This window comes from Barbatula barbatula (assembly GCF_947034865.1).
Source record: "Barbatula barbatula genome assembly, chromosome: 7".
Taxonomy (NCBI): Eukaryota; Metazoa; Chordata; class Actinopteri; order Cypriniformes; family Nemacheilidae; genus Barbatula; species Barbatula barbatula.
In genome coordinates, this window is record NC_136770.1 from 24,699,971 (window position 1) to 24,720,543 (window position 20,573).

Genomic DNA, 20,573 nt, shown 5'->3' on the forward strand with positions numbered 1-20,573 from the left:
CTCAATTTCAGTCAAAGTTCAATGGCTACGTGGACGTGGTCCTGGATTAAACCTCACCTAATGCCTCGGAAACATCCGGTGACATGTGCATTCTCTCGTTCTGCAAATCCTTCGGGTTAATGAAGTGAGATTAAAGGGCTTTGCGTTCCTCGTGTTGCCTGTAAAGGGTTACGCATCGTGCCTTATTAAACCTACTGTTGTGAATTCAGCAGACTACGGCAAAACATGTCACAGCTTGACGTCCTGACCGACTCGCAGGCTGCATACTTCAGCTGCTGTTTACAATGCTAACAGACACACGGTCGGTCATAAACGCCAATAATAAAAGAGTGTGGCTTCCGTGAGGATGTTGAGAATGGTTGCTATGGGGTTTCCAAGGTCTTCTGAGGTGTATGTGGTTGCTAGGGCATTTAAGAGCATCATAATATTCTGATCCAACACATCTCAATGCAGTTTGTACGCAGTTTCATTTACGAGCTGGCTAATTCGTGTGCATACGATATTACTTGTACGTTTTGATCTCCTGTCACACCGTTGATGTTTGCATTGTTCAGATAACTATTGCACAATTCACATCATACAGATTTACACCAATTGGATACCTCGTATTATAGCTACAAATTCCCGTGAGAATCCTGCTATGCCGGATAGCGATCATAAGTTTAATCATTTAAAAAAGTAAAATTACGCCTCTTCTGGATTCTGTAGCACAAACTCTTAAGTCAGCCATCATCCTGCGGTTTAATAGTTTGGGTTAAGGGTTACTTAAATCATTCGTCTCAACTACAAACAATTGAAAGACACCAATGATTAAGTGGCATTATTTGGTCATTCATATGCTAATGCTATTATACGAAACATCAAGGACTACGATTTCTTAGTAATTGCAGAGCAACTTTGTAATTGTTCGCAGAAGAAACATAAATAACAATCCACCTTTCGTCGTATAGTGTCACCACCACCCAGAAAGCCGCTTTCCCAAAACTCGCTCAGTGCCTTTCACTCAAACATCTGCCAAAAAAAAGCAGCACACCTTGTTCCTGTGTGTCTCAACCCATGATGTGTCTGAATAAATCAGTGAGTCATCGCGTTTGGACAGTTTGATTTTTTTCTCACACCCAAGACAATGAGAAAGCTCGCAACATAAAAGGAGTCCAATTTACCAGCGAACACACACACACACCTGTGAAAGATACACTAGGAGGGACTCCAGACGTCTCCAAACCTGAATTTCTGGTCCTTTCGCCTCGCTTTACCACAGTAGCTGTAATATTCATAGTAACTCTTTTAGCTCGGTACAGAAGAAGTGTGACAGTAACACACAAATGACATCACGAATGTTTTCAACACGTTTGAAAGATCAATCTTGAAGGGTTCAGCTTTCAATTAAAAAAATTTCATAGTTTAGTCGCTTCTATTAAACTATCAGGCTAAAAACGCACAACTTAACAGTACAAACAAACCCACGACATGTTTGAGGTTATTTTAAGATGTGTGAGCTTTCCTGCATCTCATGTATATAGCCGTTTATAAAAAAAACGTGAAATATTAATGAGATCTTGTTTGGGATATTATATAATCGTCTTATTTCTATCTTTCTCACAATCTGCTCGTGTCTAGGCACCTTGTGTCTCTGTATGTGTTGTTTTGTGGCTGTGATATCTCTCTCTCTCTCTCTGCACAGGTGTTTGTGTCAGCGGGCTTTGTGTCTATTATTCAGCACAGGTGCATGCTGGTCTATTCACACACATGCAAAATAAGTGGGTGCAAACTTTACACCAGCATAACAGTTCCACGCTGCGTTACAATGCATTAACTGTCAACTTTTTCCCTCTATATCTATCTGTTCATCAGCTTTGTCATAGACATTTATCTCTGCTTGTTCATTTATCACCAGATATACATATATTTCAAAATTCAGATTTCAGAGAAATTATATAAAAGTCATCAAAAATGAAATCATTTACTGCTGTTCCAACTCTGTATAACTTTACACTTGTATAAAACATACACTTCCGGTCAAATGTTTTGGATCACTTACTCACTAGTGTGTTCAGAGTTTTAGAATAATAATAAACTCATCAAAATGATGAAATAAAACAAAGGGAACTATGGGAATTGTCTTGTAGCTATAAAAATACAATTTGAACATTGTGTTTCATCATCTTCTTGAGGTCTCACCCTGAGATGCTTTTTAAACAAAATAAAAGCTCTTTTGTTGTTATTCAGTCGAAGTCACCCGTTTCAAAGACTTGTTGTATTAAATACAATTTTATTTTAGTCATGAAAAAACATGCATGTTAGCAAAATAATATTTTGTTTACTAAACTAATGTCAAACATTTAAGCATACACCTAGAGATCAAACGTTTGTGAAATATGTGTTTCCCAAAACTTTTGACAGGAAGTGACACAAATAATCGATTCCTTGGTGTTTTGTAACGGATGCACCAGGTTAAAATGGTTCTTTTCGAAGCTTTAATGGCTCCAGGCTATAACATCCCTGGTTACTATAAAGCCACAAATCTATCATTGTCTGACTACACTAACAATAATTTAACCATGTTATTTGAAGCAAAAGTGTGGTTATACAAATGGTAATGAATACACCAAAAAACAAGGTTACTGCACTTTTACTATAGTAAAACCATGGTCAAATTCCTAAGGAAACCTTTGGTATAGTATATGAGAGTATATGATGATATTTTTGTGTAATCTGAATCCTATCCATTCTGACAGATCTAACAAAGAAATGATTTCCCCCCTCATTTCTGTTGTAATGTAAAGACGGGACCCATCTGACAGGGTGACATTAAGTCTTTCCAACAGCGTTCGGCTTCTACGGACAGAACTCTTTACAGAGGAATGCAGTGTGAAAAAACGTCAAACAGCACCTAAACAAAAGGCAAACAAAGCCAGCGTAAACACCACAGATCTATGGTATAGTTCACCTCATGCAAACACCTAGAATCTAAATATCACTTTCCATCGCATGTAAAAACTAACACTAGTTTGTGTAATGAAAGAAAGTAATGAAATTCTGACAAACATCTAAACTTGTAAGCATGTAGGATTTTTATTCGTAAAAACTGCAATCTGGTGCAGGTCAATACAGCGTCTGTTTGACTGATGCTGAACGCACAGGGAAAAGTATTTTAGATATTTTAAGTCATTTATTTCGTTAAACATTTATATAAACTGTAACAGGCATTTAATGAAAACAGCAATTAATGATTCTCTGACAATCTGACAAAGCATCCAAAACTACAGTTACGCTCATAAGTTTCATACCTCTTGCTGAATATAATAAGAACAGTTTTATTTGTAAAGAAATTAACAAAATAAGAGGGAAATTGCACTCTGATATTATTTAGCACTGTCCTGAATAAGTGCGATAGTTGTTTGTGAGTTTCTTGTTTAAGTATTAATTGTGACTTTTTTCTCACATATATGAGTTTATAACACCGTGTCTACACGACGCACAGCTTGTTCTAATGGGATCGTTGCGTTGCATCCAGTCCGGACAAAATGTAAACATATTATGGGTTCTAATGCATTTTAGTCTTTTGTAGCGTCTTATTGCGTCGTGTCCGATGCAGCCACGGTGTAACTAATAAATCTGACTTCTTTTCTTAGATTTATTGTATATAATGTAGGCCTACTGTATAACTGATTTTCTTTAAAATGACGGTATATACAGAAATCATGGAGTTTAAATTTACTATTAGTTAACTATTTAGTTAACTTTTGAAGACCTTTTCTAAAACTCTTTAAATACATTTTACGACCTCATCACCACTTCAACTTTTAATCGTACATTGGCGACACTTTGACTTAAACTGACTACATACTGATGGAAAGATAGCATCTTAAGATAGATAGTCTTAGTTTGTGATGGCTCCTTATTAATGCAACATTATTCAGAAGGGTGTGAACGAAGACCCAGAGAATGAATTGAATGAATAATCCTATGAAAGGTTTATTGGAAACCAATAACAAAAATATTGTTGTTGGTTCTCTTCTTTGCTTGCACCAGCTTTGATCATCCTAGCAGCACGGCCTTGTAAACTAACTAACGTGCCAAATAAATAAATGTAATAAATGTAAAATTAGAAAGAGAAACGAGGCTACACTTATCGCCTTCAGACACACAGAGCAGTTGATCTCACGGTTATTCCCAGAGACGGACCTCAGCCACGGTTACAACTCTTTAACCTCCAACCATTTGCATGAAAACATGCATTTCCCCATCAGTCAACCATGTTGTTTAACAACCGGCTGTAAATGGACCTCCCACTATACACCTACACAATTATTAATCCTGGTAAACTTTGGACAAATATGAAAAGATGATACAACATGTAATACCTTGGAAAATTGATTTTTCAATACTTTTTAAGGGCCTTCATTTCTCCTAATTTATTAATCAAGTTTTAATGCTTTTTAAGACCCCGCAGACCCCCTGAATAATAAGCAGAGGAAAACCAAATCATCTTTTGTTTTACATCCCTAATTAGTATTACAAAGTATTTAGATTAAGTTACAAAACTTTTGTAATCCAACGAAATACGTTACAGATTACTTTATAAATCATGTATTTTGTAATCCGTAGTGAAATACTTTCCCAGCCCTGTTAACGTATACATTTATTGTTTACAGTGTACACGAGCTCTCCATATTTCTCAAACAACTTCTCCGTGAAACTATCAAAGATGCAAAAAGGATTGAAATTTCAGCGTGAACGATTCCTTTAAATCTCGAAAAAGTGATGTTTTCGGTTTCGGTTTGAATTTGAGTTTTTTCAGTCTTCCATCAGTCTCTTCAAAAGAAACGTGAGGTTTAAACGCATCCCCACCTCGTTCAATGCAGTTTTGTGCTGAAAACAAGCCCGGACAGCCAACATCCCCCCCCAGATAAACACATACAGGAAATGAGTGCGGTTGAGCGATGATTCACTCACGACTGGAAACGCTTAATGTCCAAAGATTCATTCCAGGTTTTCGGCAAAGTGTGGCATGTTTACTGCACCAGATGGCATATTTTAGTACTTATTTGTTGTTTTTGTTTATTGTGAGAGCTTTAAGGAGACAGCGATACTTTAAAGTCAATGCTAATTTTAGTTTTCACATGAGTGATTTAAACGCCAGGGTTCTCCAATAAAACTCCCACCAGTTCCCACAAGAAATCACAGAAATGACACATGATATTCTGCACTGACATGGATGAACGACGTCTACGGACAAGTTAAAAAAAAGAAGCATGAAGGATCTTTGGAATGTCTCATGATGTCTCAGAGACATTCAGTTATCACATTGAACAGAGAGAAACCGGCAACGTTTCGCTCAGAAAAGATCACATTAATCTCACAAGCACCTCCTGGAGAATACAAGAGCATCTCAACAATATCTCAGACCGTGCTCAGGTTTGTCCCAAGCAGTCAGATGGCCGATCGGTAATCGATGAATTCATTCATGCTATGGATAAACCGGATGTTGTGTATCCGTGATACGTGAGCTCATTTCAGATTCAATCTACTTTCGAATGCTGCGTCTTTCCTCCACTTAACTGGTTTCAAATTTGTGTGTGTTATCAGCAAAAGGACGGAAGCCCTCGAGACCTTTTTTTAGCCATGCAAGACAGCTGGATGGAGATGGCAGGCCGAGTAATGAGTTTTACCTTTAGGTGAACCATAAAGGCTAGTCTGTGCCTTTAGGCACCGCTGCTTTCTCTCTCTCTCATGAACCAGCCTTTCTCTTGCCGATTACTGTGGAATCTTGCACTTGTACCGGCTTAGAGAGATAGTTCAGTTATCCTAAGACCAACATAACACACATCTGGATTTCGCTCTGTATCAGGTAAACTGAAAGTCTTGAGATGGTCAACTGTACAGTCCCACGCTAAAACATACAAACGAGACAATTCATACTGTCCATTCATGCCTGTTTTTAAAATATTTATATGAAAATGAACTCCCACCCCGGTATACATAGGCTTACATAATACTACACGCCTTATTTGATAGCGTAACATGATCAATAATGTTTCAAATAAAGACGATGTCAGCCGTTACACGTTCTTGTCTGTTAATAAAGCACAACGCTCTTTCATGACAAACAGAATCCCAATGACACACGCGTCCTTGACTGGGACGTTTGCCATGTGCGTGTTGCCAAAACGGGCTTATGTGAAATTCTACCTGATAAATGCGAACATGCATTGAAAGAGAGAAAAACTACATAGAAACACGCCCAAACCTTTGTATTAAACACTGTGGAGTTTGACGTTCTTACTATAAGATTCTTACCGAGTAACTTTCTCTCTAAAATACTACAGCTCTAGCTAAGACATCTCAAGGAGTTAAAGTAAAATAACCTACAGGAAAGAAATGAGATGTCATTCATTTTTAAATGGAGACTTTTGCCTGCTGAATAATTTGAGCTGTGCTGCTTTATACCGCTCAACTCATACTGTTCATCTTATTTCATCCTAAAGTATTTAAAGTCAAATGATCTGAAATGATAAAAGCCAACTACCAAGTTCACAAGTCTTGTTAATATTCTGGCATGATTTATAATGCTGGACACTGGTGTTGATAGTGGAGGTGTAATTACCGCTATTAACAACCTGTTTGGCTTTTCACTCGAAGCCTATCTGATTTTGAAACTTGGAAAATGAAATTTGTTTTGGAGATTATATGATAATCACCTTTGTACATCGTACGACACGTAATGTGAGCGGTCACCTGAACATCCGAGACACTCGCAAGCTTAAACATCCAGACAGGCGGTCAGGGGTCTTAAAGTGACAGTACACCCAAATATTACAATTCTGTCATCAGTTATTCCCCTTGTGTGGTTGTAAACCTGTATGTGATTATTTTTATCTGAGGAAGACAATGGAAGTCAATTTGGTTCAGTGTTGCTTGGTTATCGGCGTTCATTAAAATATCTTGTTTTGTGTTATACAGAAGAAAGAAGGTCATACAGGTTTGGTATGACAAACACATCATTACTGCGAAGAATCAACACACAGAAAGTGACACTCGCATGTGTTTTACTATCGGTCATTCACATCAGACCGTCCAGCATGAAGAATCATCTGTGGACGGCGAGAATCAAGCATATGGTCCATACGAGCGTGTGGGATTAAGACTGACCGCAGCTAGAGCATCAGAATCAATAGAGAGCGGTCTGACTCTTTCGTATGACACCACCTCAAGATCTAAACTATTGCCTATTCTCAATCTTCCTCTTGTTCACATTATTAAAGATGCGATCTATAACGTCTTGTAAAGTCTTTCTGTCACCCTATTTTCATATTAAAGTCAAATGACGTCAACATTTTACAGGCAAATCTCATACTCAACAGCTCAGTTTATAACGCATTGTTATAAGCGTACAAGGTGACATAAGAGAACGGTTTTCAAAGTTGTTATGTACGTCTTAATAATAAATTGAAATAAAAAAGTTAAACGTTGCAGCTTTTGAAAATATAAATAAACAACTTGCATTTAGCAGACGCTTATATCCAAAGCAACTTACAAAGAAAATCGGTCCAAAATAAGCTATTGTTTTATGTTTTATAAGCAGTTTAAAATGTGTTCCCTAAACAGTCTGACTGTTTCACACACTACTGTTTCTAAAGTAACTTTATCTCTCTTTACAGATAAAAAAAAGCCAAAAATACAAATCAAGCAATGCCACTATTTCTTACAATAAAAGAGACACTAGGACATTTGTTGCAGATAAAACAACAGAAAATAAAGGCCATGCATCTGATAATGCCTCCGGCACAGGACACAGAACTAGAGAAAGAGTCTGACCAGCTTGTTTTGATTATTGCCGTTTAGTCCCTTATAGAAGAATAAACAGGACTAGCGTATTTCATTTGGGACGGAGAGAGAGAGAGAGAGAGAGACACATGCTTGTTATTAAGCCGGATACGTCTGGTAATGTCTGCTGTAATATCTTGCACACAGGAAGGTTGGTAATGGTGGTCTCATGAGAAAGATCTTCATGTTGTCTTTAGTGGTCTGGAGTGGACAGTTCCCTCAGAAATCCTGACATCTGTTGTCTGCAGTGGAGGGGTTAAGAGCCCGTGGCTTTGGTTAGCAATAGTGAAGGCTAATTGGTGATATGTGTTGAGAGTGGGGGGCCGGGGGGGCTTGGGGAGTGTTTGGGTGTCTGACACACAGACCCCAATATTCCCACACAAATACTTGAAGAAGGACAGAGAGGAGAGACGGAAATTATGATATTATTGCACTTTTAAATTTTCTTATTTTGAAAAAAACTTTCTTATTGTCTGAACATCCTTAAATCAAGATATGTGCACTTAGGAACCAAAACATACGATTCATGCCTTCATTAAAGAAAAGAATCTAATAAAAAATATTTATAAAGTTAATAATCTAATATAATTGAATAAATTCAGAAGGAAAAACAAGATTATTTGTCCTACCACGCTGGCAAACGTTCTTTTCTTTTTTAAATTAAAAACACCACAACACATACTCTATTAGATTTATTTTAATTAAGACGTGAAATAATGCATCGTTTTCATTTTCAAGAAAAGATTTTATGTTTCAAGAATGTTTATAAAATAGTTTTGATTTTTTTTTACATGTGAATGTCTCCTACTTTGCACACGGATCCGGATGACCATACCCACAGTCCCTTATAACAGATCAAATTAAACTAAGGAACTAAACGTATTCACATTATTTCATTAATGTTTTTTTAAAGTGATTACAAAAGAAGTTCAACTTAATAGTTATAGTGTATTTTTAATATAAAATTATAAAACCTTCCATGTCTAATAGTTCAAAGAATGTTGCATTTAGTGTTATACTTTAGAGACTTATGCTTTGTAACTATATTACGCTAGTTTTATGGATCAATTTAACGCCGAAGGGAAGTATTTGTTGCGGTGCATTCTGGGATTGCCTGACACTGCTTAATAAGATCTGTTTGAAACTGCCTTTATGTTGAGAATGTACAAAGCCTTTCAATTTTGTCTGAAGCTGCTCTTATGTTGACGTTCAATGCACAAAGAGATGCAGGAAAAGTGTGCAGGACTTGATAAACATGACGCAGGCGTTTAACACGTTACAGCGGTTTAGAGTTTCTGTTTCTATCAGCGTCGCTGCAGTTGACTGCTAATCCAAACCAGACGGCCATAATTCTCAAGTCGCATGTCTTGAAATGAAGGCAAGAAAGTGTTACAAAACTAACCAGGTTACTATTTGCGGTTACGTCAGTGACAACCAAAGCGGAAAGGTTCTCTGTTATATATAAATAGCCCCGGGATTTCTAAAATACAAGACTGACAGTGTGAGTTTAAACACAAGAAATAGCCTACTGTTGGACGTCAGACGAGCTTTGTTGTTTTTATCACGCTCAGCTAAAAGCATCTGCTAAATTCCAAAATGTAAGCACAAAAATGTATTTACGTAAGTTTTAAATGAGAAAAAGAATTGAAGAGTTGGCAAACTATAAATGCCCCGCGGTCGATCATAGACGTCATAATAAAACGTCACTTTACACTCTTTCTATGTTTGTTCATTTAAAAGTAGTTTGAAACACAACCCGCACAGAAAAAAATGAAACAAAACTGGAACCTGACAGCTTTCCAGTCCATGGATTCCCATCCATACTGATTCACTGAAATTATTTTGTAGGTTAAAAATATTGGGAAACAATAAGTATTTGTAAATATTTATTTGAACATTGAAACGATTCGTTTGGATTTATAATAGACAGATAATGTTAATTTTCCAATAAATGTCCATACTGAATATTCATAACTTGAATAATTTTTTTTGTTTTTAATTGTTTGTTGTCTGAGCGACTACACTTATTAACAACCTGGCAGATGTTAAAACAGGCTAAAGATAATAGTATTAGTGAAATATCTAGAGACCAAAATATCATGATGTAGGTATTCAAGCATTCAATATTTTGGACCTGTAAGAAACACCCTGGTAACCATCCACAACCCCCGAGCAACGTACGTAACAACCCGTATCACACGATCTTCATAAACAAAAAGATGTCGTTTTTATGTAATATGAAGACGCAGTGAATATAAAAGCAACAGTGCAAACTGTATAGAGCCATGGTTTGGATTCTCCGTGAACACACAAACAAAAAACTAATCTATTAATAACGTAAACATAAATTATATCAAAGATGTACAGGCTCTTTTTCTCATGGCGGGCCGATGTCTGGACATGAATAACTCTGTGTTCGTCGTCACATGTTTTTAATAAAGTTTGCTTGAGCATTGTTGCCATTTTCAGAGTTGGATCGCAGCCAATGTAAGCAAACATCATCAGAGTGCATCTCCTTAAAGAGACACGGCACTGTCGCACATGTTTTACAGCCATTCCGTGTGTACCGACCATCACGGGACCGCCCGAAGAGAGCATTAGCGCAGGCGTGTCTATTTGTATCCACGTCTCACATCGATCAACAACTTTGAGGTACACAAGGAAACGCCACAATTACCATCAAAGCAAAAACTGCTGCGTCTCAGCTTACATCTCTGGCAGCAGCCTTAGAAGTGGAAGGACGCTGCGGCGGTTATAGGTAACTGTGGGCGCTCTCAAAAGTGACACATCTGGTTCAACAGGTTCTAAGGGAGATGCTCGCACTTGCGCGGCTTTCAGTTATGTTGCATGAGTCAGTCACTCAACACACACACACCTAAGGTTTCATCTCCAACGCTATTTTCAGAGATGTGGTTGTGTGTTGTGAGAACCAGCTAGAGGAGAGTTCATGGTTTTGATAAGGAGATGAGATAGCAGGAGATATCAGCCAGCAGAATCTGCTGCTTTATACGAAGTGGGAAAACACATGCTTAGTGTACAGACAAAAAAAAAACACCTATTGGATTTGCAAGCGACCACATGTCGCATTAATAATGAAGCGTGATGCTAACGTTGGGCTCAGCATTCTCTCACGAGCGTTGCCGTCACTTCAATGGAAACCGCATTGAGGATTCTGCAGGGGAACATTTAAATATGAAAAGCGTCATGCGGAAACTGACGCACCGCTGTCACGCTAATTTGAGATAAGCATTGTGATGGAAAGAGGTGAACGGTCTGTTTACAACAAACAACAACAAATAAAGATTGGACCTGCAAGCCAAGTACGCCGGCTGTTGGCTCCGTCATTCTTCTGACTGAATGATGTCAAGGAAGGTCTCTGGTTGACCTATTTATTTGAGTATAATGACAAGAACGACTTGATGTGAGAATTTCTGTCGTTTATTTTTCGAATAGGAATCTTGGTACACATGAATTGGCCGTGTGCAACATGCCTCAGCAACACGGGAATGCGTGTAGTGAAGTGAACAACTCGCTGTCACAAATGGGCCGATGAAAATAGAGCATTTTATTCTGTACGTCATCTACAGCTTTAAACCAATATTACACATAAAAGAAAATATCAAACCCGTAGCCTAACCACTATATGATAAAAAAGCAACCCCTTTATAAAAGCTTAACACGTTTTTTCAAAAAGTTAAACAAAACACCGTAATTTTACCAATATTTACACATCCCATTAAATTACAACATAAATTAGAAAATATTTACATTAGGGGAAAGACAAAAGGAACATTTCACTTCTAGTTTGACGTGGGACAAAACAAGGTCAAAGGACACATGCACGCACACCCAACCGTGTGATGTCTGATACCATCAAGTTAACACTCATCGAATTCATCCCAGGCTAAAGATTGTACGTTTTTCTTGAAACAGCATTTCTCATATAGCAAAGTTTCACTGTGGAAGTGGATTTGTTAAGTACTCGCATACATGCACGCACAGACGACAATCACGCGTGCCCACAACACTCGCACAAACAGATCAACAATAACACTGCATCCAACGAAGTCGAGCGTAGAACAAGTTAAAATGTCTGAAAGATCATCACATCCACGATAAGTCCAACAGGAGGTGCAGCACCACGGAGGAGGACGCACATAAACCAGACTTCCTCCTCCCAGATTGGCGGTAAAACATCGTTAAAATCCACATAAACTCTTGAAATGGTGTCTTTGGGAAACTCAACAACTTCCTCCTTGTGGTTCCCCTCTGAGAAAACGACTTCCCGATGCTCATCTGAAACATCGCTCGTGCTGTGGCCCTGCAGGGATCGCTCGACAAGGAACTTCGGCGCTCGCCTCTCACAAATGCTACGTTTTGAAATGTGTATACGTCTTTGCGGAGAAGAAAGTGCTGGAAGATGTGAAAAGAGGGCATTGAGTTTAAGCTTAACCTGGACGTTCGGAGAAAAACAAACAAGCAAAGTGAAACGGCAACAGAATCTACACTAGCAACGAGTCAGATCCGTGAAAACGTGATTCCGCGATAAAAATGGTTATTGCTTTCAAACGGTCCCGTCCCACAAGTGTCACTTTCTGTGCTTGTCCATCTTGTCTATTTTACTGGTGCCTTCGGAGGAGGCCTGCGAAGGGTCTCCGCTAGAACTCACGTACATTTTGTCCACCTGCTTGAGAGCCTCGTTGAGGTAGTTCTGCAGCGAGGTCATGGCAGCGCAGATGGCGGGTGAGCCGAAGCCGTGGGTGATGAGGCTGAAGTGAGTCAGGCAGCTCTGGATCCCGGGTTCGATGATGGGAGCCGGCCGGGAGTTTCCCAGTGGCGATCGGTCCTGAGTCAGCAAATCCGTGAACTCCTTACAGATTTGCCTGCGAGATTAGATGACCAGTTAAAGTATTAGAGCACGCCAGTGTTTCTCACAGGAAGAATTACGGCTAAGTTAGGTGGGAACAGAGGACTGAATGACTTGACTCAAAATCAAAATGGGCTTGGCCACTTTACCCTAATGCTTCAAGCGTCTGGTTTTACGTGATTTGGGAAGAACAAACAGTTACTCACTTGGCGGCTAACAGCATGGTTTTGCGAGAGTTGATCTCGTTGCGTTCCACGTGTGGTCGACCGAGGTATTCTGCGATGGCCTTGGCAGGAAACTCTGTCTCGCAGACGTACCCGAAATCTCTGGCCAGGTGCACGGCCTCACCTGCAGACAGTAACGTATGGGAATCGGATGACTCACTCAGCATGTGACTGGGCAACCTAGATGAGTCAACGTCAACTCCGTTGCTTCGGAGCTGACTCAAAACAGAATCGCAAAAAGAATCCCATCCACTCCATGCTAAAGGGGACTGCTGAGACGGATTGAGATGAATAGATTGTCTCTTGCGGAGCGTCGTGGTCATGCGGCGCGTCTTTAATGAGCGTCTGTAGCTGAGGGCGTCTAATGGCCCTTATTGATAGACTCGCACATTATTCACAGTTGTCTTTTTTAAGGTCAGTCTCTCCTCTTGGCTAGCGAACATGTGATAACAAGCCCTAATTCAGCTTTGAAGGTCTGTAAATAACACGGCCTTGCAGTCATGTTTCTGCCGTGTCCGACCCGTGTTCCCATTAGTGTGACATTAAGAGAGAGCTTAAAGCATCCTACAACGCCTATGGTACCGTTTCACTCGTGATTTTTAGGCTAATGAAAAATGACTCATCGTTTAACTGTACTCATGCTAAAGGTAAAACTAAAGCTAGAAAATGTAAAGAATACTTACATGTACGCGCTCTTGTAAATCTCTTTAAGACTCTTTAAGTACACTACACGGCCAAAAGTATGCGGATTCCCCCCGTCAACTCTTTCAGGTTTGTCTAGGTTTACTAATTCCAGTAAATAAAATCTTAATGCTTTGGCAAACAATGGCGTTTTGGAGTATTATTGAGTAATTATTGAGTGAACAACTTTGTGAGATATGTTTGTGGGGGGGGTATGAGAGTGATGTATTTACCTTCCACCAGGGCTGTTAGTAATGTAACATTAGCAGCCTTCCTGCGACCGGCCGGCAAGTTTAGCCCAATTTTATCCAGTTTCTCCCGCAGGGAACGGCCGCCATTCTTCGACTTTGCCCTTTAAAATAACATGAAGCCAACCGTAAATTAATGAACCTCACAAATGACCTTTTGCTAAGCTCCGACTAAAAATCTGGCCGACCAATCAACCTCAGGATTCATTTTATCCGTCTTTAATCTTGCTAATATTTGTTTAAAGGCATCAAATAAACGACACTTTTAATATAGCACGTCATCAACCCCATATGACATTCTGTCAGGCATCAATGCCCGAGGGGGGGGCGGAGCTTAGAGAAGGTGAATCACATGGATTCGATTTATTGCATTTGTGTATTGAATAAACAGGCACATGAAACAGAATGATATCAAAGCTCTGTGTTTGAAATGACGCTAAACAAACACACAGACAGAATCCCCTGCATGTCGTTTTGGCCGTCGTCACATGCATGACTAGAGTAATAGGCTGACATCACCCGTCACTTGTGGGGTAACAACTGTTAGCAGAAGCCTTCCCCCCCAGATCCCCCCCTCAACGCTTGTGTTATATGACCTAGTTAACCAATATCTGTGTTTCAGTCAGACACATGGAGAATTAAAAATATTCCCAGAAAGAGAGACACTGAGAATACAACACCCCCCCAAAAACTACACATGAGGGGCATAAGGTCAAGTGATGAAATTAAAATCACAGCACACAGACGGCTTCACGGAAACACACGAAAACCTGCTGCATTTACATCATCACACACACACACACTATTTAACTTATTACACACCTTACATCTTCCAAAAAGACAATATGTCACATTTCACCCTAAATAAATCATTAACTAATTTATAAACTGTCTGGAAGTTTGCATTATGCTCAAATTAAATTCAATAATATTACAAAAACAAAGTCAGAACGTTAACAAATAAATAGGAGCAATATTTCAGAACAATTATATATTTTTGTATAATAAGCCTTTCCCGTAATATATATTTTTGCTCAATTTCAACTTCGTTATTCTCGTGATTCACATTACAATTTTTTTCAATAACACATTAACTTAAGTCTCTTCACTTTAAGTTTGTTGTATAAGTTTTTACATAAAAGCCTTTAAAGAAATTAAACGAAGATGTATGATTGCTTTACAATTTGGACTGAAGGAAAATAGTAATGAAAATAATGTTAAATATCATGAAATATTTTTGTGGATGAAATATAAAACAGACATGTTCTAAGCAGGTTTCATGAGATTCGTCTTTTTTTGTGCCAGTCTTTTCTACCGCATGCACACTATTGTTTTCCTAAACATCCAAGTATGCACTTATGTGTTGCGAGATGCTCACCTGCGTAACACTCCTCCCAGCAGGGAGGCGTTGAGACACTCGGGCGGAGACAAGCGTCTCTGAACCTCTGCCACGGTCACTTTGTATTTGGAGGTGGAGCTGAGAAGAGAGAGCCGACCGGGTACAGAACAGAAGACCTCGGTGGGATTGGACACCATTCCCAAAAGCTGCTCCTTCTGAAAGGGCATCCCAAACGCATTTCCCTTCGGCAGGGACACTACAACATAAAACCAAACAGAGAAACATTTGTGTCTCATCTATAGCCTGAGGAGCGAATAATATCTGTCCCTGCAAATTGAAGGCTGACATGGCATGAATGGAGACGGGAGGCATGTGACACAGACTGTGATATAAAGCAGAACGGCATGCATGCTATAATCATGTCTCCTGAAATATTGACATTAATTCAGGAAGGCGCTCGGGGTGACTCAGAGAAAATCTAAATTACTGCCTGACTAAAACACACGCTAGAATCTGTCGATCCATTCCTGAGCAAAACGAAGCAAACAAACACCTCAAATTATACTGTGAAGACCACCGAACGCCCTCAAAAATATACGGTATCTTCTGAAATAGATCCGTTTCAATTTTACATTCAGTCGATCTGTTGAAGATCCTGCTTGCGTGCCAATCACACAGCCATGACTCACGTTTGCATGCTATTTTAACGTTCTAACCATTGTTGGTGGCTGTTCACTGCTTTGCGGGAATGCTATAATACACATCACCCTTCGAAACAAAAAATACCAGAACCACAAAGCGCTCAGCGTGAATGATGAAATGAGAAAATAAATCACAAATAAATGATTTCATGTTTCATTGGGTTGTCAAGGTTGCGTGAGAAGCTTTCATCTCGATCGACCATAAACAAAACTACGCAAGCGAGAGCAGCTCTGATCGCTTTGAAAAGAGTCAAATGCAGGCCGAAGCAGTCGAGAAGGTTTCATATAAAACCTTCACGTCAAGCAGAACCAACAGACTCACAAACCGTCTCTTCATTTTCAAGACGTTTCATGTCACAGCAGATGACTGAAGCAGCCATGCATGTTTAAAAGCTGCCACACCCTGACTACAGTTCATTCTTGTTTCTCCGCGTCTCTGTGTGTCCAACTCAGAAACTGACAGCGTTCAAAAGAGCAGAGCTCTCTGAGCAAACACGGTGTGTGAAAGATTGCTCAACATCCACCACTCCAGCTACAACATCTGCCATTTTAAAGACAATTCCTGCCTTTGGCTTTCCATTCATGCTGAAAGCGCCACAGAATGCACAGCGGATCAGAGCCAGATTAGTCAAACGGACCACATGACCTGGAGGATTAGTGATGTGTGTATGAACCGGTACCACCTTAAAGCCGCCCATCACGAACCGTCTACTCTGAAAAGCTCGGGGTCTGACTGACTTTTTCCATATCAACTTCTTTCGACACTGAAGGTGTGTGACCGTACTCAACATGCATCTTCGCCCATCATGCGAAACCTCAGGAGCTGTGCGTTTGGCAGAAAAATGGTTTAAAAATGGAGTCTCCCTGCACGCCCACAGCATGAGTGATTAATACAAATATGCAAATGTGTATATAAGCATATAAATATGAGACTCCATTTCACTACATCACAGAAAAACTGCATAGTAAAAGACTTGCCACAGCTTCAACGAAGACTTTTCCGTTCATATGAGTAAGTATAGAGAGTTTGGGCATCTGGGAGCCCAAAACAAACACCCGAAATCATTGAATAAAACATGAGTGTGACATCATCCATACATGTGCACAGAATATAAATGATCAATAATTTTTTAATTGAGTACTACTGAATTAGCAGTTAGGAATTGATGTGAGCCAGGCATGACTTAAAAAAAAGATTTGTTAAAAATGGTGGGTTGCTTTGGTCAAATATGAACATTTTCTACGTCACCTTAAACCAACAGTTGTGTTTGTACATGTTTTACCCAAACCATCATTTTGCAACACGCCCTGCACAAAAAATTTAATTTAAATATAAACATTAAGTGCTACTAACCTTTTTTGATGACTGTATGATCAGGAACGATGAGGCCGTGATCACCTTCGTGCTGTAAGGTAACAGATGCAATATTATCCACTGCGCTGCACATCAATAAGCACTCATACCGCGCGCGCGCTCACCTGTACCTCGTCTAGCCCGTGGCCAAGCTCGTGCAACCCAATGTTATCGGCCATGGACTCGATGCCGTGCGGGGAGAGAAGCTCTGGTCTCCTGAAGGCGTCCCGGCGCATCCCGGACGAGCCCTCGAGGCCCAGAATGGGATTGCCGAGCCCGCTGCGACCGTGAGATCCGATGACCTCCTGACCCTGCCGTCCGGGCCATGACTGTTGCTGGTGTGATGCTGTGGACTGGTGTATGGAGTTGATATTAAACGGGTCACCCAGATGAGAGTAGGGGTCGCTGGATTGGGCGTAGGGCAGGGGCTGGTAAGGCGGAGGAAAGTACGGAGGTTGAAAGTCCGAGCTGGCGGTGTGCGACAGGGACGGAGGCGGACTGTAGAGGTGCTGGCTCACCGCGGGAATGTGAGGTAACCGGGAGTTCCCATTGCTGCTAACATCATGTCTTTCCTGCTAAAATAGACACGAATGCAAGTCTAAATCAATTCTTTGTAAACGAGCATTAATGCGTTGATTTTATTTGGACGCGCACTGGATAATGTGTGCCAAATGCATAAACGGTAACCCAAACACTTTTGTGATCAAATTAAGTTGGGAACGAAAAACACACAGATGGAAATTTTACTGATAAGCCTTGAATAATTGCCATGGATATACAGATCATTTGTCAATGACAATTCACTAATTCCTGAAACCAGAATACATAAAACATCAGGGATTTGTATGCAAATAGAAGGACACGCGTGAACATCTTTGCATTAACACAGATCATGTACGGGCCCGAATACACCGCGATAAATAATGTTTATTTTACCTGACAAAGCAAAGATTATTTCAGAAGCAGTGCTTCTCTTTTCATATGGAGTTCAGCTCGTGTTTGCATTAATGTCGGGGTGTCTGACAACATATTCATCAGACACATACAAATGAATGACAATGTGTGTCGACGGCCCAGTTCTATACAGTTTAACACAGTCCACGTGAATCAAAGTCAGATACACACAACGTGAAACAATCCCCCCAAAATCTGTTATTAAATAAAAGAACGCGTAAAAATGCAAACATTTCTTTGGAATCATTTTGCACAGATTTAAACGATGACAAACACGTGGAAACTCAATTATTTAACGACTTTAAACATTTCCTGTTTAATTTATTGTGATTCGTTTGTAACAATTCACTTTGTAATTATCAACTATTGAAACAAATAGCTAAGAAACTCTTTATAATTGTATTATTTGAACGAAATGCTTTTGTTCGTAACGAACCGATTTGTTCTGCTTTAGCATTAATTAATAACATTTCTAAAAAAACATTAAAACTAAATCGTATTGAATAAACATTTTCTTGCATAAAGATTCTTGCAACACCACCCCACGGGCTTCAAGTCAACTCCACAACTCTCGCGCATGCTCTTTCCACAAAGAGTTTGTCCGTTTTGAATATTAATGCATGATTTAAATATCAAAACACTACACCTTCGAGTTTGATTCTCCAATAAAACATGCCAAACTCTATCAAACGCATTTCGTTCTCTTACCTCGCAGTCATCCTCATACTTGACGTTATCTGCTAATTTCCACAACATTGTGCCGTTCACACGCGTGGGTCGTGAATGTGTGGAGCTGTTGAGATGTGAGCCTGTGGTCTAGATTTTAATCCAGAAACGCGCGCTGAACAGAAGTGAAGCATCAACTCTGTTGTGAAGCAGCGGGACAGATGAAGTGAAGTCACGCGCAGACGTGCACGAGTGTTGCTCTGTCTATACTCGACAATACTCACTCAAAGTCTCACTACTATATTTGCATGAACCGGCGGTGGGCGTGGACATATTGCGAGGTCTACAGTTCCCGACGCTGATTGGTCAGGACGCCTGGCCAATCGCACAGCTGTCCGTCTCTTCTGAGGACAAACTAGTCTCGGTCGTGTTTTGACGGACTAAAACAAGACTTAAAGTCATTGTAAAATGATGCACATGTTAGAAGAATATTAGTTTGATTTGTAGTATTTCATGCAAAGTTATTTTAAAAGAATAGTTGTTGTTATTGTATGGTTGTTTTTTATAATGGAGCCTAATTCGTGTTTTTAATTTAGCAATAATGATAGAAAGACAGAAATGCAGAATTCTCTAAAAATATTCACGAGCTAAATGTATAATTAAATGCTTTAGATACAATGGCTTGTACCAAATAGGCCTACAGCAACGCAAATATAAACATATCGACTAAACCATATTCACTTAAACATTTCATCAGAACAACAATTTATAACGAAGAGTAATAACAGATTAATTAAAGAAAGAAAGAATGAATATATTAGGCTTTAAACCCATAGGTTAATTCCATTAATGCCACTGAATCAAATGTAATCCTGCGGCTCGACTCGTGAAAGGGAAGAAGGCAGTCCGCAGGTTAAACGCGTGTGTTCCGCTTCAAGCGCATAGAAACGGGTGGGATTCTTCACTAATCTTCATCTTAACGAGGGTTTGTGGCGATGCTGCTCTCAGATGTTTTCCTTTGTTGCAAATAATTCAACCCCGAGGGACATTTTGGGTGGATCTACTTATGTACATCCACATAATAAGATTGTTTGTCTGATCAAATTGTCACCTCTGCAGAAAACACAGGGATGTTGATAGATTTCGGCTCTGTGTTGCTGGTTAATGTGTTGTCGTTGTTTTGTAATGATGGACTGAATTCATTGAAGTCTCTTGTCACAGCCTAACGCAAAACGAAATGGGCAAACATGCGCATGGAGAAAAAGAGTATAATTTTTAAATGTTTACAAAAATTACAAATCAATATCTCAAATAGTGAAATTTAATTCTAGTTTTCTAGTTGTTCTAGACAAAAATATTCAGATTTCCAGATTCAGAGACAAAAACCGTGAAAGCAACGGACGAACACAGTTTAATTACACACACACATTACCGTGTATAATATTTTCACCATTTATTACTATTGTTTGTAGCTTTTTAATACATTCGTTCATTTAACTTAAATATCGTAAACGTGGTATTTCTTGTGTTTTTAATAGTTTGTAACACCACTTTGGATTAAAGCGTCTGTGATATAAATATAGTGCAAGTTATAAATATCGTATTGCGATACACATTGTAAAATGCCTAAGATAATATTTGTGCAATAATTATATTTGAATAATGATATATATATATATATATATATATATATATATATATTATGTGCT

General features: G+C 39.3%; 1 protein-coding gene across 2 annotated transcripts; it reads right to left on the reverse strand.

Annotated features, from left to right (window-relative positions):
• Positions 1-9,714: 9,714 nt before the first annotated feature.
• Positions 9,715-19,139, reverse strand: tfap2c (transcription factor AP-2 gamma (activating enhancer binding protein 2 gamma)). Of its 2 annotated transcripts, none has more exons than XM_079461214.1 (8): positions 18,907-19,139; positions 17,370-17,819; positions 17,245-17,296; positions 15,229-15,445; positions 13,836-13,954; positions 12,904-13,045; positions 12,504-12,713; positions 9,715-12,243 (listed from the first exon to the last, which is right to left on the reverse strand). In XM_079461214.1, exons 1-8 carry the CDS (start codon positions 18,952-18,954, stop codon positions 12,201-12,203), a joined length of 1,281 nt encoding a protein of 426 aa, XP_079317340.1. In that variant the 5' UTR covers positions 18,955-19,139; the 3' UTR covers positions 9,715-12,200. The 2 variants fall into 2 exon arrangements, with proteins under 2 accessions (XP_079317340.1, XP_079317341.1); XM_079461215.1 differs by having other exon boundaries at positions 17,376-17,819; positions 18,907-19,136.
• Between the last annotated feature and the right edge of the window lie 1,434 nt (positions 19,140-20,573).